General features: G+C 48.8%; 1 protein-coding gene across 2 annotated transcripts in view; it reads right to left on the bottom strand.

Annotated features, from left to right (window-relative positions):
- The window catches only part of LOC110516810 (paladin), a 162936-nt gene that overhangs the window by 107831 nt on the left and 27394 nt on the right, over positions 1–27711 (bottom strand). For both annotated transcript variants that reach the window (XM_090217737.1, XM_090217736.1), the window contains exons 2-3: positions 6666–6899; positions 6213–6315 (exon numbers count right to left, since the gene is read on the bottom strand). In XM_090217737.1, coding sequence (XP_090073863.1) covers positions 6213–6315; positions 6666–6886 — 324 coding nt within the window. In that variant the 5' untranslated portion in view covers positions 6887–6899. The remainder of the gene's footprint in view (positions 1–6212; positions 6316–6665; positions 6900–27711) is intronic.

Raw genomic sequence — 27711 nt, 5'->3', positions numbered from 1 at the left:
TGGCCCTGGGGGTACAGTAGAGTCAGTACGGGCCCTGGGGGCACAGTAGAGTCAGTACGGGCCCTGGTCCTGGGGGTACAGTAGAGTCAGTACGGGCCCTGGGGGTACAGTAGAGTCAGTACGGGCCCTGGCCCTGGGGGTACAGTAGAGTCAGTACGGGCCCTGGCCCTGGGGGTACAGTAGAGTCAGTACGGGCCCTGGTCCTGGGGGTACAGTAGAGTCAGTACGGGCCCTGGTCCTGGGGGTACAGTAGAGTCAGTACGGGCCCTGGCCCTGGGGGTACAGTAGAGTCAGTACGGGCCCTGGCCCTGGGGGTACAGTAGAGTCAGTACGGGCCCTGGTCCTGGGGGTACAGTAGAGTCAGTACGGGCCCTGGCCCTACAGTAGAGTCAGTACGGGCCCTGGGGGCACAGTAGAGTCAGTACGGGCCCTGGTCCTGGGGGTACAGTAGAGTCAGTACGGGCCCTGGGGGTACAGTAGAGTCAGTACGGGCCCTGGGGGTACAGTAGAGTCAGTATGGGCCCTGGCCCTGGGGGTACAGTAGAGTCAGTACGGGCCCTGGGGGTACAGTAGAGTCAGTACGGGCCGTGGGGGTATAGTAGAGTCAGTACTGGCCCTGGGGGTACAGTAGAGTCAGTACGGGCCCTGGGGGTACAGCAGAGTCAGTACGGGCCCTGGCCCTGGGGGTACAGCAGAGTCAGTACGGGCCCTGGCCCTGGGGGTACAGTAGAGTCAGTACGGGCCCTGGCCCTGGGGGTACAGTAGAGTCAGTACGGGCCCTGGCCCTGGGGGTACAGTAGAGTCAGTACGGGCCCTGGCCCTGGGGGTACAGTAGAGTCAGTACGGGCCCTGGGGGTACAGTAGAGTCAGTACGGGCCCTGGGGGTACAGTAGAGTCAGTACGGGCCCTGGGGGTACAGTAGAGTCAGTACGGGCCCTGGGGGTACAGTAGAGTCAGTACGGGCCCTGGGGGCACAGTAGAGTCAGTACGGGCCCTGGCCCTGGGGGTACAGTAGAGTAAGTACGGGCCCTGGCCCTGGGGATACAGTAGAGTCAGTACGGGCCCTGGTCCTGGGGGTACAGTAGAGTCAGTACGGGCCCTGGCCCTGGGGGTACAGTAGAGTCAGTACGGGCCCTGGTCCTGGGGGTACAGTAGAGTCAGTACGGACCCTGGGGGTACAGTAGAGTCAGTACGGGCCCTGGGGGTACAGTAGAGTCAGTACGGGCCCTGGGGGTACAGTAGAGTCAGTACGGGCCCTGGGGGTACAGTAGAGTCAGTACGGGCCCTGGGGGTACAGTAGAGTCAGTACGGGCCCTGGGGGTACAGTAGAGTCAGTACGGGCCCTGGGGGTACAGTAGAGTCAGTACGGGCCCTGGCCCTGGGGGTACAGTAGAGTCAGTACGGGCCCTGGCCCTGGGGGTACAGTAGAGTCAGTACGGGCCCTGGGGGTACAGTAGAGTCAGTACGGGCCCTGGGGGTACAGTAGAGTCAGTACGGGCCCTGGGGGTACAGTAGAGTCAGTACGGGCCCTGGGGGTACAGTAGAGTCAGTACGGGCCCTGGGGGCACAGTAGAGTCAGTACGGGCCCTGGCCCTGGGGGTACAGTAGAGTAAGTACGGGCCCTGGCCCTGGGGATACAGTAGAGTCAGTACGGGCCCTGGTCCTGGGGGTACAGTAGAGTCAGTACGGGCCCTGGCCCTGGGGGTACAGTAGAGTCAGTACGGGCCCTGGTCCTGGGGGTACAGTAGAGTCAGTACGGACCCTGGGGGTACAGTAGAGTCAGTACGGGCCCTGGGGGTACAGTAGAGTCAGTACGGGCCCTGGGGGTACAGTAGAGTCAGTACGGGCCCTGGGGGTACAGTAGAGTCAGTACGGGCCCTGGGGGTACAGTAGAGTCAGTACGGGCCCTGGGGGTACAGTAGAGTCAGTACGGGCCCTGGGGGTACAGTAGAGTCAGTACGGGCCCTGGCCCTGGGGGTACAGTAGAGTCAGTACGGGCCCTGGCCCTGGGGGTACAGTAGAGTCAGTACGGGCCCTGGGGGTACAGTAGAGTCAGTACGGGCCCTGGGGGTACAGTAGAGTCAGTACGGGCCCTGGCCCTGGGGGTACAGTAGAGTCAGTACGGGCCCTGGCCCTGGGGGTACAGTAGAGTCAGTACGGGCCCTGGTCCTGGGGGTACAGTAGAGTCAGTACGGGCCCTGGTCCTGGGGGTACAGTAGAGTCAGTACGGGCCCTGGCCCTGGGGGTACAGTAGAGTCAGTACGGGCCCTGGCCCTGGGGGTACAGTAGAGTCAGTACGGGCCCTGGCCCTGGGGGTACAGTAGAGTCAGTACGGGCCCTGGCCCTGGGGGTACAGTAGAGTCAGTACGGGCCCTGGCCCTGGGGGTACAGTAGAGTCAGTACGGGCCCTGGGGGTACAGTAGAGTCAGTACGGGCCCTGGGGGTACAGTAGAGTCAGTACGGGCCCTGGGGGTACAGTAGAGTCAGTACGGGCCCTGGGGGTACAGTAGAGTCAGTACGGGCCCTGGGGGCACAGTAGAGTCAGTACGGGCCCTGGCCCTGGGGGTACAGTAGAGTAAGTACGGGCCCTGGCCCTGGGGATACAGTAGAGTCAGTACGGGCCCTGGTCCTGGGGGTACAGTAGAGTCAGTACGGGCCCTGGCCCTGGGGGTACAGTAGAGTCAGTACGGGCCCTGGTCCTGGGGGTACAGTAGAGTCAGTACGGACCCTGGGGGTACAGTAGAGTCAGTACGGGCCCTGGGGGTACAGTAGAGTCAGTACGGGCCCTGGGGGTACAGTAGAGTCAGTACGGGCCCTGGGGGTACAGTAGAGTCAGTACGGGCCCTGGGGGTACAGTAGAGTCAGTACGGGCCCTGGGGGTACAGTAGAGTCAGTACGGGCCCTGGGGGTACAGTAGAGTCAGTACGGGCCCTGGGGGTACAGTAGAGTCAGTACGGGCCCTGGCCCTGGGGGTACAGTAGAGTCAGTACGGGCCCTGGCCCTGGGGGTACAGTAGAGTCAGTACGGGCCCTGGGGGTACAGTAGAGTCAGTACGGGCCCTGGCCCTGGGGGTACAGTAGAGTCAGTACGGGCCCTGGGGGTACAGTAGAGTCAGTACGGGCCCTGGCCCTGGGGGTACAGTAGAGTCAGTACGGGCCCTGGCCCTGGGGGTACAGTAGAGTCAGTACGGGCCCTGGTCCTGGGGGTACAGTAGAGTCAGTACGGGCCCTGGTCCTGGGGGTACAGTAGAGTCAGTACGGGCCCTGGCCCTGGGGGTACAGTAGAGTCAGTACGGGCCCTGGCCCTGGGGGTACAGTAGAGTCAGTACGGGCCCTGGTCCTGGGGGTACAGTAGAGTCAGTATGGGCCCTGGCCCTGGGGGTACAGTAGAGTCAGTACGGGCCCTGGGGGCACAGTAGAGTCAGTACGGGCCCTGGTCCTGGGGGTACAGTAGAGTCAGTACGGGCCCTGGGGGTACAGTAGAGTCAGTACGGGCCCTGGGGGTACAGTAGAGTCAGTATGGGCCCTGGCCCTGGGGGTACAGTAGAGTCAGTACGGGCCCTGGGGGTACAGTAGAGTCAGTACGGGCCGTGGGGGTATAGTAGAGTCAGTACTGGCCCTGGGGGTACAGTAGAGTCAGTACGGGCCCTGGGGGTACAGCAGAGTCAGTACGGGCCCTGGCCCTGGGGGTACAGCAGAGTCAGTACGGGCCCTGGCCCTGGGGGTACAGTAGAGTCAGTACGGGCCCTGGCCCTGGGGGTACAGTAGAGTCAGTACGGGCCCTGGCCCTGGGGGTACAGTAGAGTCAGTACGGGCCCTGGCCCTGGGGGTACAGTAGAGTCAGTACGGGCCCTGGGGGTACAGTAGAGTCAGTACGGGCCCTGGGGGTACAGTAGAGTCAGTACGGGCCCTGGGGGTACAGTAGAGTCAGTACGGGCCCTGGGGGCACAGTAGAGTCAGTACGGGCCCTGGCCCTGGGGGTACAGTAGAGTAAGTACGGGCCCTGGCCCTGGGGATACAGTAGAGTCAGTACGGGCCCTGGTCCTGGGGGTACAGTAGAGTCAGTACGGGCCCTGGCCCTGGGGGTACAGTAGAGTCAGTACGGGCCCTGGTCCTGGGGGTACAGTAGAGTCAGTACGGACCCTGGTCCTGGGGGTACAGTAGAGTCAGTACGGGCCCTGGTCCTGGGGGTACAGTAGAGTCGGTACGGGCCCTGGGGGTACAGTAGAGTTGGTACGGGCCCTGGGGGCACAGTAGAGTCAGTACGGGCCCTGGTCCTGGGGGTACAGTAGAGTCAGTACGGGCCCTGGTCCTGGGGGTACAGTAGAGTCAGTACGGGCCCTGGGGGTACAGTAGAGTCAGTACGGGCCCTGGTCCTGGGGGTACAGTAGAGTCAGTACGGGCCCTGGCCCTGGGGGTACAGTAGAGTCAGTACGGGCCCTGGCCCTGGGGGCACAGTAGAGTCAGTACGGGCCCTGGCCCTGGGGGTACAGTAGAGTCAGTACGGGCCCTGGCCCTGGGGGTACAGTAGAGTCGGGGAACACTTCAAGGGAACCTACATACCTGCCCAGGGACTTACATACCTGCCAAGGGACTACATACCTGCCCAGGGACTACATACCTGCCCAGGGACTACATACCTGCCCAGGGACTACATACCTGCCCAGGGACTAACATACCTGCCCAGGGACTACATACCTGCCCAGGGACTACATACCTGCTCAGAGACTACATACCTGCCCAGGGACTACATACCTGCCCAGAGACTACATACCTGCCCAGGGACTACATACCTGCCCAGGAACTACATACCTGCTCAGAGACTACATACCTGCCCAGGGACTACATACCTGCCCAGGGACTACATACCTGCCCAGAGACTACATACCTGCCCAGGGACTACATACCTGCCCAGGGACTACATACCTGCCCAGAGACTACATACCTGCCCAGAGACTACATACCTGCTCAGAGACTACATACCTACCCAGGGACTACATACCTGCCCAGGGACTACATACCTGCCCAGAGACTACATACCTGCCCAGAGACTACATACCTGCCCAGAGACTACATACCTGCCCAGGGACTAACATACCTGCCCAGGGACTACATACCTGCTCAGGGACTACATACCTGCCCAGGGACTACATACCTGCCCAGGGACTACATACCTGCCCAGGGACTAACATACCTGCCCAGGGACTACATACCTGCTCAGGGACTACATACCAGCCCAGGGACTACATACCTGCCCAGGGACTACATACCTGCCCAGGGACTACATACCTGCCCAGGGACTACATACCTGCCCAGGGACTACATACCTGCCCAGGGACTACATACCTGCCCAGGGACTACATACCTGCCCAGGGACTACATACCTGCCCATGGACTACATACCTGCCCATGGACTACATACCTGCCCAGGGACTACATACCTGCCCAGGGACTACATACCTGCCCAGAGACTACATACCTGCCCAGGGACTACATACCTGCCCAGGACCTACATACCTGCCCAGGGACTACATACCTGCCCAGGGACTACATACCTGCCCAGGGACTACATACCTGCCCAGGGACTACATACCTGCCCAGGGACTACATACCTGCCCAGGGACTACATACCTGCCCAGGGACTACATACCTGCCCAGAGACTACATACCTGCCCAGGGACTACATACCTGCCCAGGGACTACATACCTGCCCAGGGACTACATACCTGCCCAGGGACTAACATACCTGCCCAGGGACTACATACCTGCCCAGGGACTACATACCTGCCCAGGGACTACATACCTGCCCAGGGACTACATACCTGCCCAGGGACTACATACCTGCCCAGGGACTACATACCTGCCCATGGACTACATACCTGCCCATGGACTACATACCTGCCCATGGACTACATACCTGCCCAGGGACTACATACCTGCCCAAGGACTACGGCTAACCCCATTTACATGGATGTTACATTATTGTAATATAGATGTTGACTAATGTGCATTGTCCCCGATAAGTAAATAAATACCTACCAGGACTTCATAACACATTTATTCAAGGTGGTCTTTCTAGCATCAGTGTGAAATGAGCAACATTAGCGATTAGCAACAATAGTATGTTGAAGGGGGCCTCCGATTCCACTGTTGTGGATAACCGTTAATGTTAATGATGTTGGCTGGGTGGGGGGGGGGGGGGGTTCTTCCTACCTGTACCAAGTAGTGTTCAGGCATTGAGTCTGATATCCGGCCCACTTTGTAGTTTGTTCTGAAGAGGTCATCGTGGATCTGAAATTCCTGTCTGCAATTATATCTGGAATACAGACGATAACGTAGCCGTCATCTGCAACATGGTGAAACTAAGCATTCAATCCCTCTCAGTGGTACTGAGGTTTCCACTGGAGACCGACCCAACATTTCATTAGTCAGATAAGGTAAATGACCTTATCTTCTGAACCCAAGACAAGACAAATTAGATAACAGCACACACACACACACACACACACACAATTCAACTACCCCCGTCCCCACACACTTCACCATCCCCCCCCCCTCTCCCCATCCATTCACACCTTAGTGATCAAAGCCTCAGGGATTCTCATGGTAACATCCCTTGGATGGTGGCTACGTGACTTGAATGATTGGAGGCGTGGTGAGACTTACGTGATGACGACAGGCGCCACCTTGTTGGTGATGATAGACTTGGCCTTGCCGCTGTGGATCTTCACCGTCTGGGAAGAGCTCATGCTGAGAGACTGCCTGCTGTTCACCGCCCCGTTGCCATGGAGACTCTCAAGCGGAGGAGGATGCTGGGGCGCTGCTACAGAGGATATGGAGCCTGAGACAGAGACGGGTTGTGGCGCTGCGCTGGCAGTTGTACCCATACTCCACAAGCAGCTGGGGACGACAAGAGGAGAGTGGACTCAGACACAGGAAGTCAAACAGAAGAACAGAGGAGAGGAGAGTGGACTCAGACACAGGAAGTCAAACAGAGGAACAGAGGAGAGGAGAGTGGACTCAGACACAGGAAGTCAAACAGAGGAACAGAGGAGAGGAGAGTGGACTCAGACACAGGAAGTCAAACAGAGGAACAGAGGAGAGGAGAGTGGACTCAGACACAGGAAGTCAAACAGAAGAACAGAGGAGAGGAGAGTGGACTCAGACACAGGAAGTCAAACAGAGGAACAGAGGAGAGGAGAGTGGACTCAGGCACAGGAAGTCAAACAGAGGAACAGAGGAGAGGAGAGTGGACTCAGACACAGGAAGTCAAACAGAGGAACAGAGGAGAGGAGAGTGGACTCAGACACAGGAAGTCAAACAGAGGAACAGAGGAGAGGAGAGTGGACTCAGACACAGGAAGTCAAACAGAGGAACAGAGGAGAGGAGAGTGGACTCAGGCACAGGAAGTCAAACAGAGGAACAGAGGAGAGGAGAGTGGACTCAGGCACAGGAAGTCAAACAGAGGAACAGAGGAGAGGAGAGTGGACTCAGACACAGGAAGTCAAACAGAGGAACAGAGGAGAGGAGAGTGGACTCAGGCACAGGAAGTCAAACAGAGGAACAGAGGAGAGGAGAGTGGACTCAGGCACAGGAAGTCAAACAGAGGAACAGAGGAGAGGAGAGTGGACTCAGGCACAGGAAGTCAAACAGAGGAACAGAGGAGAGGAGAGTGGACTCAGACACAGGAAGTCAAACAGAGGAACAGAGGAGAGGAGAGTGGACTCAGGCACAGGAAGTCAAACAGAGGAACAGAGGAGAGGAGAGTGGACTCAGGCACAGGAAGTCAAACAGAAGAACAGAGGAGAGGACTTTGACTCAGACACAGGAAGTCAAACAGAAGAACAGAGGAGAGGACTTTGACTCAAGACACAGGAAGTCAAACAGAGGAACAGAGGAGAGGACTTGACTCAGACACAGGAAGTCAAACAGAGGAACAGAGGAACAGAGGAGAGGACTTTGACTCAGACACAGGAAGTCAAACAGAGGAACAGAGGGGAGGACTTTGACTCAGACACAGGAAGTCAAACAGAGGAACAGAGGAGAGTACTTTGACTCAGACACAGGAAGTCAAACAGAGGAACAGAGGAGAGTACTTTGACTCAGACACAGGAAGCCAAACAGAGGAACAGCAGTGAGGACTCAGTCACACTATGAGGCCACACTGAGGCACACTTGCATGCACACTATAGAGGTTTCACAAATCTGTGTTGATTCCAACACCACCACGTTCAAATTGTAGCCTGCTGATTGAAAGAGGAAACGTATGAGTAGTGAAATATAACAATGAGACAATTTCTCCCATTGCTTTTCTTGATGATGTTTCTACAGTACTTCCAGCAGCTCTCTCAGAACATACCAAGCAGTAAACCCTGATTCTAGATCTGTACCGCTCAACATTTCAACAGGCTTTACATCAATCCTGAGTTTAGGTGTGTTTCAATGTTAACTATAGCCTCATCTGATGCTGAGCCCTTCTGCTACAGCCTTCAACAACAATCTGAGCAGGCATCCATCTGCAGCACCTCTCTGAATAAACCCATCTCAAACGGCACCCAGAGCACAATGGGCCCTGGTCAACAGTAGTGCACTACATAGGGAATAGGGTTCTATAGGGCCCTGGTCAACAGTAGTGCACTATATAGGGAATAGGGTTCTATAGGGCCCTGGTCAACAGTAGTGCACTACATAGGGAATAGGGTTCTATAGGGCTCTGGTCTAAAGTAGTGCACTACATAGGGAATAGGGTTCTATAGGGCTCTGGTCTAAAGTAGTGCACTACATAGGGAATAGGGTGGTATTTGGTACACAGACACAGGGCTTTGCAGTGAAGCAGATTAAACAAAAGATGAGCCTCCCCACCGCTCTGCTCCACACAGACCAGCAAGCAGGGGCCGACCCCGACCCGCCACAGCTGGCCTGAGACCAACGGCAGACACTCCATCCCCCTAAACACACACAAAGACAGACAAGGACACACACACACACACAATCCGAGGGGCGGCGGGTAGCCTAGTAGTTAGAGCGTTGGGCCAGTAACCGAAAGATTACTGGATCGAATCTCCGAGCTGACAAAGTAAAAAGCGATCGTTCTGCCCCTGAACAAGGCAGTTAACCCACTGTTCCCCTGAGCAAGGCAGTTAACCCACTGTTCCCCTGAGCAAGGCAGTTAACCCACTGTTCCCCTGAGCAAGGCAGTTAACCCACTGTTCCCCTGAACAAGGCAGTTAACCCACTGTTCCCCTGAGCAAGGTAGTTAACCCACTGTTCCCCTGAGCAAGGTCGTTAACCCACTGTTCCCCTGAACAAGGCAGTTAACCCACTGTTCCCCTGAACAAGGCAGTTAACCCACTGTTCCCCTGAACAAGGCAGTTAACCCACTGTTCCCCTGAACAAGGCAGTTAACCCCACTGTTCCCCTGAGCAAGGCAGTTAACCCACTGTTCCCCTGAACAAGGCAGTTAACCTCACTGTTCCCCTGAGCAAGGCAGTTAACCCACTGTTCCCCTGAGCAAGGTAGTTAACCCACTGTTCCCCTGAGCAAGGTAGTTAACCCACTGTTCCCCTGAGCAAGGCAGTTAACCCACTGTTCCCCTGAGCAAGGCAGTTAACCCACTGTTCCCCTGAGCAAGGCAGTTAACCCACTGTTCCCTGGGCAGTGAAGACGTGGATGTTGATTAAGGCAACCCCTTCACCTCTCTGATTCAGAGGGTTAAATGCAGATGACACATTTCAGTTGAATACATTCAGTTGTACAACTGACTAGATATTCCCCTTTCCACTTCCACCCTGGGGCATCCAGAGAGAGACTTCAGAAATATATGTCCTTTTCAGATCAAACTTTCTAGAAAAATAGACAATGTCGCAGGTGGCTTATTAATGACCAAAGTCTCGTGTTTCTGTGTGTTTATTATATTATAATTAAGTCTATGATAGAGCAGTCTGAGTGGTGGTAGGCAGCAGCAGGCTCGTAAGCATTCATTCAAACAGCACTTTCCTGCGTTTGCCAGCAGCACTTCACAATGCTTGCACCACAGCGCTGTTTATTACTTCAAGCCTATCAACTCCCGAGATCAGGCTGGCAATACTATAGTGCCTATAAGAACATCCAATAGTCAAAGGTTTATGAAATACAAATGGTACAGAGAGAAATAGTCCTATAATTCCTATAATAACTACAATCTAAAGCTTCTTAACTGGGAATATTGAAGACTCATGTTATATATTATATTTAGTTAAAATAAGTTTTAATTCAGTATTGTTGTAATTGTCATTATTACAAATATATATGTAAAAAAAAAAAACTTTATTTTCTTTTTAATAAATAAATAAATAAATAAAATTGTCCGATTAATCGGTATCAGCTTTTTTTGGTCCTCCAATAAATCGGTATTAAAAAATCATAAATCGGTCGACCTCTAGTTAGAATATAAATCATAGTGGGCACTTTGAATAGTTTTGTTTGACATGACAATGAATGAAAATGCCATGAACAAGTTATTGTGACAGGGTAGGAACCAAAGTGATGTTCAGTGTTTCCTAGGGGACCCTATAATCCTTGGCTTCATTAAATATTTATTCATAAAGCCAACATATTCATGCTTCATCTATCCCTCTTTGATTTAGAAGATACTGTTAGCTAGCCAGCTAACTAGCGATTAGCATTAGTGGCTAACACGATTTAGCTTAACTTGCTAAGAAAATACAAACTAGCTGTTTGCAGATGTAAGAAACACAAACTAATATTGTAATCATATAACGCTTGTGGATTTATATTAAGATCAAAGTGGAAACAACGTCGTTGTCATCAACATTGTTGCATGCGCTGCACTGACCATGCAGACTGAACGAAAGTGTCTCGTGGTCAAGCAACAACAAATGCGCTCCTTGAGTGACAGGGGGCGGGGCTTAGTCTGTGTGGAAAGGGGCGTGTTTTGAAACTTCTGTATGTGTAATGTTTACTGTTCATTTTTATTGTTTATTTCACTTTTGTATATTATCTACCTCACTTGCTTTGGCAATGTTAACACATGTTTCCCATGCCAATAAAGCCCTTGAATTGAATTGAATTGAATTGAGAGAGAGAGAGAGAGAGAGAGAGAGAGAGAGACAGAGAGACAGAGAGACAGAGAGACAGAGAGACAGAGAGACAGAGAGACAGAGAGACAGAGAGAGAGAGGGATGACTCAAGTAGCCGAGTAAACTATAAAAATGGACGTTACACAACGGCGTATCACATTTAACAAACCAAACATTCAAACACCGTTATGGAAGGTAAAGTAAAAACCCAAACCAGTCCGTTCATAAATACCAGTATATAGTCAAATACGGTTATACCACCCAGCCCTACACCACAGTAGTCTTAGGTACAGTCAAATCAAAGCTTTCAGGTAGACATGATCTGAAACAGAGGCGACGTCCTAAATGGAACCAAACTCCCTTCATAGTGACTAATCTTGACCAGAGCCCTTTCATCTAAACGGAATAGGCTGCCATTCGAGACACACGCAGAATGTTCCAAACAGTTGCCTTGGTTACAACATGACTAAATAGCAGTGCCGTGGGCCTGGGGCCTGGGGCCTTCAGTGAGGTCCTACACAGTCCCACCCGAATTAATCCACCTCTTATTACCCTCATTATGATGCCACGGCTCTAGACACTATATATTTAGACAGAAACGCAGTTTAACCAGGCGTCGTGTCGCACCCAAAGCAGTTTCACCGTGATGATAAAGACACACAACTATTCACTGAAAATAAAATAAAGAAAACAAATCATTTGCAACATAGGCTATTTGCCATTTTATTTTTGTTAATATATAGGCTATTTAATATTAACGAAATAAAATGCGAAACATACATAGACATTTAATAAAAAAATCAAATGCATTGTATGCCTACTCACCAGAGACTGATTATTTGAACCCAAAATCCATCCTCCTTTCTTTCCTCAAGAAGACTTCAATGACTCTGTTGTACAGTCCATCTGTGCGTTTTAGTTCCACCAATAAGTCCTTTTCTATCGACATGGAGGCTAATGCTGAAAGCCGAGTCTGTCCAGTAGCATTTCTGGAATACGTTTTGATTCGCTCTAAGGCCGAGAATGAGCGCTCGACAGAAGCCGTGGACACGGGGATAGTCACTGTCACACATGCCAATGTGTAAAGTTGCCCCATGTCCTCATTCACATTTTTCTGCTTAAGGAAATCAAGGAGATCAGAGGGACTTTTCCCTTCAAAATCAGTCATAGCATACATTACAGTCAGTTCTGTTTTTAGCTTGGATAGGTCGAACAGTGTTCCGTGACTCTCTGTTAAGCTGCAGAAGGCTGTTTGTTGGAATTTTTTCCGGTAGGTCTGAAAGTGCTGGGGGTCCAGGAGGGAGAGAAACATACATTTTTCGTGGTCTTGAAACCTGTTTCGTATCTGGCAAAGAATGTTGTCCAGAATATTGCTGTGGAGTTGTTGGTAGTATGTGCGAGGGTCTCCTTGTGCTGGGCCTCTGCGTGCGCTGGGTGAACTTGGGATGCGCTCTGTGTCATCGTAGATTTGACTGAACCTGCGCCTCTCTCGCTCAATTGTAATAATAAGCATTCCCAGCAGTACAGTTTGCAGTGCTTCTCTGAGCCTGTGAGCCATTGATAGTGCTCATAGTTGGAACTTTGAAAGTGGCGAACGAACCCCTTTCCCACCTGTGGCAGGCTTTGTAGCGTCGGCGTCGGGCGACCTCTCCTGACAATGTCTAACTTTTCTTGAAAAAGTTAGACATCTGAAGCTAAAAATGATTGCGTATGTCTTAGTAGGTGAAAGGTGGTAAGAGACTCCACGCTGGTCAGAGACTCCACGCTGGTCAGAGACTCCACGCTGGTCAGAGACTCCACGCTGGTCAGAGGCTCCGCGCTGGTCAGAGGCTCCGCGCTGGTCAGAGACTCCGCGCTGGTCAGAGACTCCGCGCTGGTCAGAGACTCCGCGCTGGTCAGAGACTCCGCGCTGGTCAGAGACTCCGCGCTGGTCAGAGACTCCGCGCTGGTCAGAGACTCCACGCTGGTCAGAGACTCCACGCTGGTCAGAGACTCCGCGCTGGTCAGAGACTCCACGCTGGTCAGAGACTCCACGCTGGTCAGAGGCTCCACGCTGGTCAGAGACTCCACGCTGGTCAGAGACTCCACGCTGGTCAGAGACTCCATCCCCTGTGACTTGTTTTCTGCCATGTTCCTACTTGTGAATTGCATTCCCACCCAAAAACTCCCTTCCCTCTGGGTCCCAAGCTCCTTCCACCTACAGTCAGAGGGAACCACCCCTTAGAGCTTACACAGTCCAACACTCGAATGCCCTTTACATGGCTCTGGTATCAGCTAGTGTGCTTATCGCCCCAGTCCAACAGCGTTGGTTATCTACTTCTTTCTGTCCTCTTTGTGTAGGGTAGAAGTGAGAGAACCGTCCTGCCTGTCTGTTCCCTTGAGGGCCAGTACATCTGACTGCCAGGTGGCTGGTGGGGCCGGCAGGGGTGCCATTACACTATGAAGGGAATATGGTGCCACTGGGGACAGAGCTAGGACAGGAAACACAGCGCCAGGAGCAGACAGGAAACACAGCGCCAGGAGCAGACAGGAAACACAGCGCCAGGAGCAGACAGGAAACACAGCGCCAGGAGCAGACAGGAAACACAGTGCCAGGAGCAGACAGGAAACACAGTGCCAGGAGCAGACAGGAAGCAGACCAAATGGCACCCTAATCCCTAGTACACTACTTTTGACTAGAGTCCTATGAGCCCTATGAAGCCCTATGAGCCCTATGAAGCCCTATGAGTCCTATAAGTCCTATGAGCCCTATGAGCCCTATGGAGCCCTATGAGTCCTATGAAGCCCTATGGAGTCCTATGAGTCCTATGAGCCCTATGAGTCCAATGGAGCATGCCATTACATTAAACCTCAGAGAAACAAACAAACACACACACACGTTGGCCATGGTTGCACATAGGATATCAAGAAAACTGTGTAACCACTGTGACTTCAAGGGAATCCGATCATCAGATCTCCTGTGTCCAACACAATGATGTTATTGTCCTGTACAGGCCAGGGAAGAGGCCAGGGTATAGTGTATAGACCAGGGTATAGGGTATAGACCAGGGTACAGGCCAGGGTGTAGGACCAGGGGCCAGGGTATAGGGTATTGACCAGGGTATTGGGTATAGACCAAGGTACAGGCCAGGGTGTAGGCCAGGGTATATACCAATGTATAGGGTATAGGGTATAGACCAGGGTATAGGGTATAGACCAGGGTATAGACCAGGGTATAGGGTATAGACCAGGGTATAGACCAGGGCATAGGGTATAGACTAGGGCATAGGGTATAGGCCAGGGTATAGACCAGGGTATAGGGTATAGGCCAGTGTATAGGGTATAGACCAGGGTATAGGCCAGGGTATAGGGTATAGATCAGGGTATAGGCCAGGGTATAGGGTATAGATCAGGGTATAGGCCAGGGTCTTTAAACTCGGACAAAACAGAGATGCTTGTTCTAGGTCCCAAGAAACAAAGAGATCTTCTGTTGAATCTGACAATTAATCTTAATGGTTGTACAGTCGTCTCAAATAAAACTGTGAAGGACCTCGGCGTTACTCTGGACCCTGATCTCTCTTTTGGAGAACATATCAAGACCATTTCAAGGACAGCTTTTTTCCATCTATGTAACATTGCAAAAATCAGAAACTTTCTGTCCAAAAATTATGCAGAAAAATGTATCCATGCTTTTGTCACTTCTAGGTTAGACTACTGCAATGCTCTACTTTCCAGCTACCCGGATAAAGCACTAAATAAACTTCAGTTAGTGCTAAATACGGCTGCTAGAATCCTGACTAGAACCAAAAAATTTGATCATATTACTCCAGTGCTAGCCTCTCTACACTGGCTTCCTGTCAAAGCAAGGGCTGATTTCAAGGTTTTACTGCTAACCTACAAAACATTACATGGGCTTGCTCCTACCTATCTCTCTGATTTGGTCCTGCCGTACATACCTACACGTACGCTACGGTCACAAGACGCAGGCCTCCTAATTGTCCCTAGAATTTCTAAGCAAACAGTTGGAGGCAGGGCTTTCTCCTATAGAGCTCCATTTTTATGGAACGGTCTGCCTACCCATGTCAGAGACGCAAACTCGGTCTCAACCTTTACGTCTCTACTGAAGACTCATCTCTTCAGTGGGTCATATGATTGAGTGTAGTCTGGCCCAGGAGTGGGAAGGTGAACGGGAAGGCTCTGGAGCAACGAACCGCCCTTGCTGTCTCTGCCTGGCCGGTTCCCCTCTTTCCACTGGGATTCTCTGCCTCTAACCATATTACAGGGGCTGAGTAACTGGCTTACTGGGGCTCTCTCATGCCGTCCCTGGAGGGGGTGCGTCACCTGAGTGGGTTGATTCACTGATGTGGTCATCCTGTCTGGGTTGCCCCCCCCCCCCCCCCCTTGGGTTGTGCCGCGGCGGAGGTCTTTGTGGGCTATGCTCAGCCTTGTTTCAGGATGTTAAGTTGGTGGTTGAAGATATCCCTCTAGTGGTGTGGGGGCTGTGCTTTGGCAAAGTGGGTGGGGTTATATCCTTCCTGTTTGGCCCTGTCCGGGGGTGTCCTCGGATGGGGCCACAGTGTCTCCTGACCCCTCCTGTCTCAGCCTCCAGTATTTATGCTGCAGTAGTTTATGTGTCGGGGGGCTAGGGTCAGTTTGTTATATCTGGAGTACTTCTCCTGTCCTATTCGGTGTCCTGTGTGAATCTAGGTGTGCGTTCTCTAATTCTCTCCTTCTCTCTCTCGGAGGACCTGAGCCCTAGGACCATGCCCCAGGACTACCTGACATGATGACTCCTTGCTGTCCCCAGTCCACCTGGCTGTGCTGCTGCTCCAGTTTCAACTGTTCTGCCTTAATATTATTCGACCATGCTGGTCATTTATGAACATTTGAACATCTTGGCCATGTTCTGTTATAATCTCCACCCGGCACAGCCAGAAGAGGACTGGCCATCCCACATATGCTCTCTCTAATTCTCTCTTTCTTTCTCTCTCTCGGAGGACCTGAGCCCTAGGACCATGCCCCAGGAATACCTGACATGATGACTCCTTGCTGTCCCCAGTCCACCTGACCGTGCTGCTGCTCCAGTTTAAACTGTTCTGCCTTATTATTATTCGACCATGCTGGTCATTTATGAACATTTGAACATCTTGACCATGTTTTGTTATAATCTCCACCCGGCACAGCCAGAAGAGGACTGGCCACCCCACATAGCCTGGTTCCTCTCTAGGTTTCTTCCTAGGTTTTGGCCTTTCTAGGGAGTTTTTCCTAGCCACCGTGCTTCTACACCTGCATTGCTTGCTGTTTGGGGTTTTAGGCTGGGTTTCTGTACAGCACTTTGAGATATCAGCTGATGTACGAAGGGCTATATAAATAAATTTGATTTGATTTGGTCTACAGTATAGACCAGGGTATTGACCAGGGTATAGGCCAGGGTATATGGTATAGACCAGGGCATTGACCAGGGTATAGGCCAGGGTCTAGGGTATAGATCAGGGTACAGGCCAAGGTCTAGGGTATAGATCAGGGTATAGGCTGGGGTAAAGGGTATAGACCAGGGTATAGGGTATAGGCCAGGGTATAGACCAGGGTCTAGGATATAGGCCAGGGTATATACCAGGGTATAGACCAGGGTCTAGGGTATAGATCAGGGTACAGGCCAGCGTATGGGTATAGGTCGGGGTATAGGCCAGGGTATAGGGTATAGACCAGGGTCTAGGGTATAGATCAGGGTATTGACCAGGGTATAGGCCAGGGTATATGGTATAGACCAGTGTATTGACCAGGGTATAGGCCAGGGTCTAAGGTATAGATCAGGGTATAGGCCAGGGTCTACGGTATAGACCAGGGTATATGGTATAGACCAGGGTATAGACCAGGGTATAGGGTATAGGCCAGGGTAATAGACCAGGGTATAGGCCAGGGTATATGGTATAGACCAGTGTATTGACCAGGGTATAGGCCAGGGTCTAGGGTATAGATCAGGGTACAGGCCAAGGTCTAGGGTATAGATCAGGGTATAGGCTGGGGTAAAGGGTATAGACCAGGGTATAGGGTATAGGCCAGGGTATAGACCAGGGTCTAGGATATAGGCCAGGGTATATACCAGGGTATAGACCAGGGTCTAGGGTATAGATCAGGGTACAGGCCAGCGTATGGGTATAGGTCGGGGTATAGGCCAGGGTATAGGGTATAGACCAGGGTCTAGGGTATAGATCAGGGTATTGACCAGGGTATAGGCCAGGGTATATGGTATAGACCAGTGTATTGACCAGGGTATAGGCCAGGGTCTAAGGTATAGATCAGGGTATAGGCCAGGGTCTACGGTATAGACCAGGGTATATGGTATAGACCAGGGTATAGACCAGGGTATAGGGTATAGGCCAGGGTAATAGACCAGGGTATAGGCCAGGGTATATGGTATAGACCAGTGTATTGACCAGGGTATAGGCCAGGGTCTAAGGTATAGATCAGGGTATAGGCCAGGGTCTACGGTATAGACCAGGGTATATGGTATAGACCAGGGTATAGACCAGGGTATAGGGTATAGGCCAGGGTAATAGACCAGGGTATAGGCCAGGGTCTACGGTATAGACCAGGGTATTGACCAGGGTATAGGCCAGGGGCCAGTGTATAGACCAGGGTATTGGGTATAGACCAAGGTACAGGCCAGGGTGTAGGCCAGGGTATAGACCAGGGTACAGGGTATAGACCAGGGTATAGGGTATAGACCAGGGTATAGACCAGCGTATAGGGTATAGACCAGGGTATAGGGTATAGACCAGGGTATAGACCAGCGTATAGGGTATAGACCAGGGTATAGGGTATAGACCAGGGTATAGGGTATAGATCATGGTATAGGGTATAGATCAGGGTATAGACCAGGATATAGGGGTACAGGCCAGCGTATTGGGTATAGGCCGGGGTATAGGCCAGGGTATAGGGTATAGACCAGGGTCTAGGGTCCATAATTGTAAGTGGGTTGCCACTGCCCAACCCTGAAGGACAGATCAGCCTCTACACAGTACCCCAACATCAATTTGATCATGTGGGCAGATGTCATTCTTTGTTGTGTATAATTATTTATCTCTATTGTACCATTTTGTAAACTCTAGATACTGTAACAGTATGAATCTTAATCTTAATAGGCCAGGGTCTACGGTATAGACCAGGGTATTGACCAGGGTATAGGCCAGGGTATATGGTATAGACCAGGGTATTGACCAGGGTATAGGCCAGGGTCTAAGGTATAGATCAGGGTATAGGCCAGGGTCTACGGTATAGACCAGGGTATTGACCAGGGTATAGGCCAGGGTATATGGTATAGACCAGGGTTTGACCAGGGTATAGGCCAGGGTCTAAGGTATAGATCAGGGTATAGGCCACGGTCTAGGGTATAGATCAGGGTACAAGTCAGCGCATAGGGTATAGGCCGAGGTATAGGCCAGGGTCTAGGATATAGGGTATAGGCAAGGGTATAGACCAGGGTAAAGGGTATAGACCAGGGTATAGATCGGGATACAGGCCAGGGTCTAGGGTATATATCAGGGTATAGACCAGGGTATAGGGTATAGGCCAGGGTAATAGACCAGGGGCCAGTGTATAGACCAGGGTATAGGGTATAGACCAGGGTACAGGCCAGCGTATTGGGTATAGGCCGGGGTATAGGCCAGGGTATAGGGTATAGACCAGGGTCTAGGGTATAGATCAGGGTATAGGCCAGGGTCTACGGTATAGACCAGGGTATTGACCAGGGTATAGGCCAGGGTATATGGTATAGACCAGGGTATTGACCAGGGTATAGGCCAGGGTCTAAGGTATAGATCAGGGTATAGGCCAGGGTCTACGGTATAGACCAAGGTATTGACCAGGGTATAGGCCAGGGTATTTGGTATAGACCAGGGTATTAACCAGGGTATAGGCCAGGGTCTAAGGTATAGATCAGGGTATATGTCACGGTCTAGGGTATAGATCAGGGTATAGGCCAGGGTCTAGGGTATAAACCAGGGTACAGGTCAGCGCATAGGGTATAGGCCGAGGTATAGGCCAGGGTCTAGGATATAGGGTATAGGCCAGGGTATAGACCAGGGTAAAGGGTATAGACCAGGGTATAGATCGGGATACAGGCCAGGGTCTAGGGTATATATCAGGGTATAGACCAGGGTATAGGGTATAGACCAGGGTATAGGGTATAGGCCAGGGTAATAGACCAGGGGCCAGTGTATAGACCAGGGTATTGGGTATAGACCAAGGTACAGGCCAGGGTGTAGGCCAGGGTATAGACCAGGGTACAGGGTATAGACCAGGGTACAGGGTATAGACCAGGGTACAGGGTATAGACCAGGGTATAGACCAGGGTATAGACCAGCGTATAGGGTATAGACCAGGGTATAGGGTATAGACCAGGGTATAGGGTATAGACCAGGGTATAGGCCATGGTATAGGGTATAGATCAGGGTATAGACCAGGGTATAGGGTATAGACCAGGGTATAGGGTATAGACCAGGGTATAGACCAGGGTATAGACCAGGGTATAGACCAGCGTATAGGGTATAGACCAGGGTATAGGGTATAGACCAGGGTATAGACCAGGGTATAGGGTATAGACCAGCGTATAGGGTATAGACCAGGGTATAGGGTATAGATCATGGTATAGGGTAAGGATCAGGGTATAGATCGGGGTATAGACCAGGATATAGGGTATAGACCAGGGTATAGGGTATATACCAGGGTATAGACCAGGGTATATACCAGGGTATAGACCAGGGTATAGGGTATAGACCAGGGTATAGACCAGGGTATATGGTATAGACCATTACATGAAAGGCAATAAAACACTGCAGTGATAAAGCAAGCATTCTAACATGATTCTCAATTTGATTAAGACCATGTGACCGTGTAAGCAACGGCATGGCGAAACAGTTTCATTCATTCCTTTGAGTCTCCTTTCATTGACATTTCCTGAGAAAGAGATATAGACAGGAAGAGATGGCGAGATAGAGAGACATAAATAGATAGATATATATATATATATATATATATATATATATATATATATATATATATATATATATATATATATATATATATATATATATATATATATATATATATATATATGAGAGAGAGAGAGAGAGAGAGAGAGAGAGACACACATTTATGGCTTCCTATCTAAATGATTTATTATGTTGATACTGAATTATATTTTCTCCAGAAGTTAAGCGGATTTTTGCCTACTTCTGAATCAGTTGCTGAGGCTCTTTCCCTTGTGGCCCCCAGCAGCCTTCCCACCTAAAGCTAAAGAAGTGCTCATGTAGAATACAGACAGGGCACTAATTACAGTCATGGCAGACCACATTCAGAAGTACTCCCATTTAAACATCGGTGCCAGCCAACCAGCCAGCCAGCATGCCATGCCAACATGGTCTGAAGGCCATGGAACACTGAAACACTCTCAGACCATAGAAAAGGAGAACTGTGGAGGGCTTCCCTCCCTCAACACCAGCCCCCCCCCCCCCCCTCCCTTCCACCAGAGCTCGCTCCCTTCCACCCACCTGACAGCCAGCATTGGTCCCTTTCAAAGTGGGGGACCAGCCTATTTAAATTCCACCAGTGTCCCAACTTTGCTCTAGAAGCTCCTTCATGCAGACAAAAGGGTTCTAAATGAGAGACAGACAAACAGACAGAGAAAGAGAGACAGAAAGACAGACAGTGAAAGAGAGACAGACAGACAGATAGTGAAAGAGAGAGACAGACAGATAGTGAAAGGGAGACAGACAGACAGACAGAGAAAGAGAGAGAAAGACAGAGACAGAAAGAGACAGAAAGAGACAGACAGACAGACACAGAGACAGAGACAGACAGACAGACAGACAGAAACAGGAAGGAGCGTGCAGCATCTTCAGGATACATCTGTCAGGAGCCTGGTGTGGTGGCCTCCGCCGGTTAATAAGAGGAAGGATACAGAGAGGAGGCCTGCAGAGACCTCCTTATTCACAGCACGGGAGGTGTGAGGGGGTCTCTCTCTCTCTCTCTCCGGAACATAATGCTAGCTAGAGGATCAGAAGTTCATGGACATTGAGGATTTCCATGGAGGACATTCACTTAGTCTGACAATGAGAGAGGAACAGACAGTGACAGTCTGACAGACAGGACTAGAAAAGCTAGGTGTGTCCTATGTTTCGGTAATAAAATACATGATCATGTGTTCTCTCATCTTACTATCTTGTCTATTTTATATATTGTATCTGTGTAAATATCCATGTATATCAGGGTTTAATTTGACTGCCATTCGGGATAAAGAAAAGTAAGTTGGTCCCCTGATGAGGTCAACTAACAGAGTAACAGGCCTTTCAGATGAGGTGAACTAACAGAGTAACAGGCCTTTCTGATGAGGTCAACTAACAGAGTAACAGGCCTTTCTGATGAGACCAACTAACAGAGTAACAGGCCTTTCAGATGAGACCAACTAACAGAGTAACAGGCCTTTCTGATGAGGCCAACTAACAGAGTAACAGGCCTTTCTGATGAGGCCAACTAACAGAGTAACAGGCCTTTCTGATGAGGTCAACTAACAGAGTAACAGGCCTTTCTGATGAGGCCAACTAACAGAGTAACAGGCCTTTCTGATGAGGCCAACTAACAGAGTAACAGGCCTTTCTGATGAGGCCAACTAACAGAGTAACAGGCCTTTCAAATGAGACCAACTAACGGAGTAACAGGCCTTTCTGATGAGACCAACTAACAGAGTAACAGGCCTTTCAAATGAGACCAACTAACAGAGTAACAGGCCTTTCTGATGAGACCAACTAACAGAGTAACAGGCCTTTCTGATGAGACCAACTAACAGAGTAACAGGCCTTTCTGATGATGCCAACTAACAGAGTAACAGGCCTTTCTGATTAGACCAACTAAGAGAGTAACAGGCCTTTCTGATGAGGTGAACTAACAGAGTAACAGGCCTTTCTGATGATGCCAACTAACAGAGTAACAGGCCTTTCAGATGAGACCAACTAACAGTAACAGGCCTTTCTGATGAGGTGAACTAACAGAGTAACAGGCCTTTCTGATGAGACCAACTAACAGAGTAACAGGCCTTTCTGATGAGACCAACTAACAGAGTAACAGGCCTTTCAAATGAGACCAACTAACGGAGTAACAGGCCTTTCTGATGAGACCAACTAACAGAGTAACAGGCCTTTCAAATGAGACCAACTAACAGAGTAACAGGCCTTTCTGATGAGACCAACTAACAGAGTAACAGGCCCTTCAGATGAGGTGAACTAACAGAGTAACAGGCCTTTCTGATGAGGCCAACTAACAGAGTAACAGGCCTTTCTGATGAGACCAACTAACAGAGTAACAGGCCTTTCTGATGAGGCCAACTAACAGAGTAACAGGCCTTTCTGATGAGGCCAACTAACAGAGTAACAGGCCTTTCTGATGAGGCCAACTAACAGAGTAACAGGCCTTTCTGATGAGGCCAACTAACAGAGTAACAGGCCTTTCAAATGAGACCAACTAACGGAGTAACAGGCCTTTCTGATGAGACCAACTAACAGAGTAACAGGCCTTTCAAATGAGACCAACTAACAGAGTAACAGGCCTTTCTGATGAGACCAACTAACAGAGTAACAGGCCTTTCTGATGAGACCAACTAACAGAGTAACAGGCCTTTCTGATGATGCCAACTAACAGAGTAACAGGCCTTTCTGATGAGACCAACTAACAGAGTAACAGGCCTTTCTGATGAGGTGAACTAACAGAGTAACAGGCCTTTCTGATGAGACCAACTAACAGAGTAACAGGCCCTTCAGATGAGGTGAACTAACAGAGTAACAGGCCCTTCAGATGAGGTGAACTAACAGAGTAACAGGCCTTTCTGATGAGGTGAACTAACAGAGTAACAGGCCCTTCTGATGAGACCAACTAATAGAGTAACAGGCCTTTCTGATGAGACCAACTAACAGAGTAACAGGCCTTTCTGATGAGGTGAACTAACAGAGTAACAGGCCCTTCAGATGAGGTGAACTAACAGAGTAACAGGCCTTTCTGATGAGACCAACTAACAGAGTAACAGGCCTTTCTGATGAGGTGAACTAACATAGTAACAGGCCTTTCTGATGAGACCAACTAACAGAGTAACAGGCCCTTCAGATGAGGTGAACTAACAGAGTAACAGGCCCTTCAGATGAGGTGAACTAACAGAGTAACAGGCCCTTCAGATGAGGTGAACTAACAGAGTAACAGGCCCTTCAGATGAGACCAACTAACAGAGTAACAGGCCTTTCTGATGAGACCAACTAACAGAGTAGCAGGCCTTTCTGATGATGCCAACTAACAGAGTAACAGGCCTTTCTGATGAGGCCAACTAACAGAGTAACTGGCCTTTCTGATGAGGCCAACTAACAGAGTAACAGGCCTTTCTGATGAGACCAACTAACAGAGTAGCAGGCCTTTCTGATGATGCCAACTAACAGAGTAACAGGCCTTTCTGATGAGGCCAACTAACAGAGTAACTGGCCTTTCTGATGAGGCCAACTAACAGAGTAACAGGCCCTTCAGATGAGACCAACTAACAGAGTAACAGGCCTTTCTGATGAGACCAACTAACAGAGTAACAGGCCTTTCTGATGAGACCAACTAACAGAGTAGCAGGCCTTTCTGATGATGCCAACTAACAGAGTAACAGGCCTTTCTGATGAGGCCAACTAACAGAGTAACTGGCCTTTCTGATGAGGCCAACTAACAGAGTAACAGGCCCTTCAGATGAGGCCAACTAACAGAGTAACAGGCCCTTCAGATGAGGTCAACTAACAGAGTAACAGGCCCTTCAGATGAGGCCAACTAACAGAGTAACAGGCCTTTCTGATGAGACCAACTAACAGAATGATGCTGGCGTTCTGCCAGGGAGTAGTACACAATCTGTGAAGGGAGTGGTACACAGCGTTGTACGAGATCTTCAGTTTCTTGGCAATTTCTCACATGGAATAGCCTTCATTTCTCAGAACAAGAACAGATTGACAAGTTTTAGAAGAAAGTTCTTTGTGTTTCTGGCCATTTTGAGCCTGTAATCGAACTCACAAATGCTGATGCTCCAGATACTCAACTAGTCTAAAGGCCCAGTTTTATTGCTTCTTTAAAACAGTTTCCAGCAGTGCTAACATAATTTCAAAAGGGTTTTCTAATGATCAATTATCCTTTTAAAATTATAAAGAGGAAATGAGCTAACACAATGTGCCATTGGAACACAGGAGTGATGGTTGCTGATAATGGGCCTCTGTACACCTATGTAGATATTCCATTTAAAATAATTATACAATAGTCATTGTTAATGTTGTCAATGTTCACACTGTATTTCTGATCAATTTGATGTTATTGATGCAGCATGTGAAGCAGAGTAACAGGCCTTTCATCCATTAGAAAAATGTGCTTTTCTTTCAAAAACAAGGACATTTCTAAGTGACCCCAAGACTTTTGAACGGTGGTGTAGACTGTGAAGGGGCTGCTTCACATGCTGCATCAGATTGTCTTTCATCACAGAGGTCAGGGTCACAGAGAAGTGGGACTCCACGGGACATTGGTCCAATGTCACAGCCGGAGTTGCCACGGAAATTAGCTCAGCGCTTCCTCTAACACAAATTGTTTTTATTTTCGTTTCAACATTTCCTCTTCAACAGTTTGAGTTCCCATGAAGAAATCAGCATATTGTGCAATGGTTGAGGATTAAAACATCCAAAATGCACAAAATGTTTTTTAGGTTTTTTTTAAAGTCAATGTCTTCTGACTGAGATGTTTATCAGAAAACAACTGTTGAAAGAGGAAGACACGAGGACAACAGTTTGTGCACAAGAACGATGTTTGTTGCTGCACCCATTATTTTGCAATAAGGTTTGTGAATGAAAGCCCTTTGCTTCCTACCCACAAGGTACAGATGTCTCTGAAAAATACAGTCAACTCACCACCATACAAGTTAAGAATTATCAGTGAATAGGCTTCCACCCACAGAAAGACTTAATGAAAGAAAGAATGAAAGAAAGAATGAAAGAAAGAAAGATATCCCATCCGGTATACTATTGAGTGACACAGTACAGTAGATATCTGGTATACTACTGAGTGACACAGTACAGTAGATATCTGGGATACTACTGAGTGACAGTACAATAGATATCTGGGATACTACTGAGTGACACAGTACAGTAGATATCTGGGATACTACTGAGTGACAGTACAATAGATATCTGGGATACTACTGAGTGACACAGTACAGTAGATATCTGGGATACTACTGAGTGACAGTACAATAGATATCTGGGATACTACTGAGTGACAGTACAATAGATATCTGGGATACTACTGAGTGACACAGTACAGTAGATATCTGGTATACTACTGAGTGACAGTACAATATATATCTGGGATACTACTGAGTGACAGTACAGTAGATATCTGGTATACTACTGAGTGACAGTACAGTAGATAGCTGGTATACTACTGAGTGACAGTACAGTAGATATCTGGTATACTACTGAGTGACACAGTACAGTAGATATCTGGTATACTACTGAGTGACAGTACAGTAGATATCTGGTATACTACTGAGTGACAGTACAGTAGATATCTGGTATACTACTGAGTGACAGTACAGTAGATATCTGGTATACTACTGAGTGACACAGTACAGTAGATATCTGGTATACTACTGAGTGACAGTACAATAGATATCTGGGATACTACTGAGTGACAGTACAGTAGATATCTGGTATACTACTGAGTGACAGTACAGTAGATATCTGGTATACTACTGAGTGACAGTACAGTAGATATCTGGTATACTACTGAGTGACACAGTACAGTAGATATCTGGGATACTACTGAGTGACAGTACAGTAGATATCTGGAATACTACTGAGTGACAGTACAGTAGATATCTGGGATGCTACTGAGTGACAGTACAGTAGATGTCTGGTATACTACTGAGTGACAGTACAGTAGATATCTGGTATACTACTGAGTGACAGTACAGTAGATAGCTGGTATACTACTGAGTGACAGTACAGTAGATATCTGGTATACTACTGAGTGACACAGTACAATAGATATCTGGTATACTACTGAGTGACAGTACAGTAGATATCTGGTATACTACTGAGTGACAGTACAGTAGATATCTGGTATACTACTGAGTGACAGTACAGTAGATATCTGGTATACTACTGAGTGACAGTACAATAGATATCTGGGATACTACTGAGTGACAGTACAATAGATATCTGGGATACTACTGAGTGACAGTACAGTAGATATCTGGTATACTACTGAGTGACAGTACAGTAGATATCTGGTATACTACTGAGTGACAGTACAGTAGATATCTGGAATACTACTGAGTGACAGTACAGTAGATATCTGGGATGCTACTGAGTGACAGTACAGTAGATGTCTGGTATACTACTGAGTGACAGTACAGTAGATATCTGGTATACTACTGAGTGACAGTACAGTAGATATCTGGTATACTACTGAGTGACAGTACAGTAGATATCTGGTATACTACTGAGTGACAGTACAGTAGATATCTGGAATACTACTGAGTGACACAGTACAGTAGATATCTGGAATACTACTGAGTGACACAGTACAGTAGATATCTGGTATACTACTGAGTGACAGTACAATAGATATCTGGGATACTACTGAGTGACAGTACAGTAGATATCTGGGATACTACTGAGTGACAGTACAGTAGATATCTGGTATACTACTGAGTGACAGTACAGTAGATATCTGGTATACTACTGAGTGACAGTACAGTAGATATCTGGGATACTACTGAGTGACAGTACAGTAGATATCTGGTATACTACTGAGTGACAGTACAGTAGATATCTGGTATACTACTGAGTGACAGTACAGTAGATATCTGGTATACTACTGAGTGACAGTACAGTAGATATCTGGTATACTACTGAGTGACAGTACAGTAGCTTTAAAACGTGAAAATCCTACTGTCCAATAAATGATAGCAATGTAGTCAAAAGGCTTCCATGTCCGTTATGTTTCTAGGGAAAATTAATACTGTACACTTAACACTGTTGTCTTTCTGTTTAAATACTGTACACTTTACACTGTTGTCTTTCTGTTTAAATACTGTACACTTTACACTGTTGTCTTTCTGTTTAAATACTGTACACTTTACACTGTTGTCTTTCTGTTTAAATACTGTACACTTTACACTGTTGTCTTTCTGTTTAAATACTGTACACTTTACACTGTTGTCTTTCTGTTTAAATACTGTACACTTTACACTGTTGTCTTTCTGTTTAAATACTGTACACTTTACACTGTTGTCTTTCTGTTTAAATAATGTACACTTTACACTGTTGTCTTTCTGTTTAAATACTGTACACTTTACACTGTTGTCTTTCTGTTTAAATACTGTACACTTTACACTGTTGTCTTTCTGTTTAAATACTGTACACTTTACACTGTTGTCTTTCTGTTTAAATACTGTACACTTTACACCGTTGTCTTTAAAATATATTTAATGTTTTATTGCCACATACACTGGATAGGTGCAGTGTAATGTGTTGTTTTACAGGGTCAGTCATAGTAGTATGATAGGTGTTGTTTACAGGGTCAGTCATATTAGTATGATA

Source organism: Oncorhynchus mykiss, chromosome 23 (genome assembly GCF_057628025.1).
Source record: "Oncorhynchus mykiss isolate SJ-2025 chromosome 23, ASM5762802v1, whole genome shotgun sequence".
In the NCBI taxonomy this organism is placed as follows: Eukaryota; Metazoa; Chordata; class Actinopteri; order Salmoniformes; family Salmonidae; genus Oncorhynchus; species Oncorhynchus mykiss.
The sequence above is the reverse complement of the archived record's forward strand: the minus strand, read 5'-3'. Positions and strand labels throughout refer to the sequence as shown.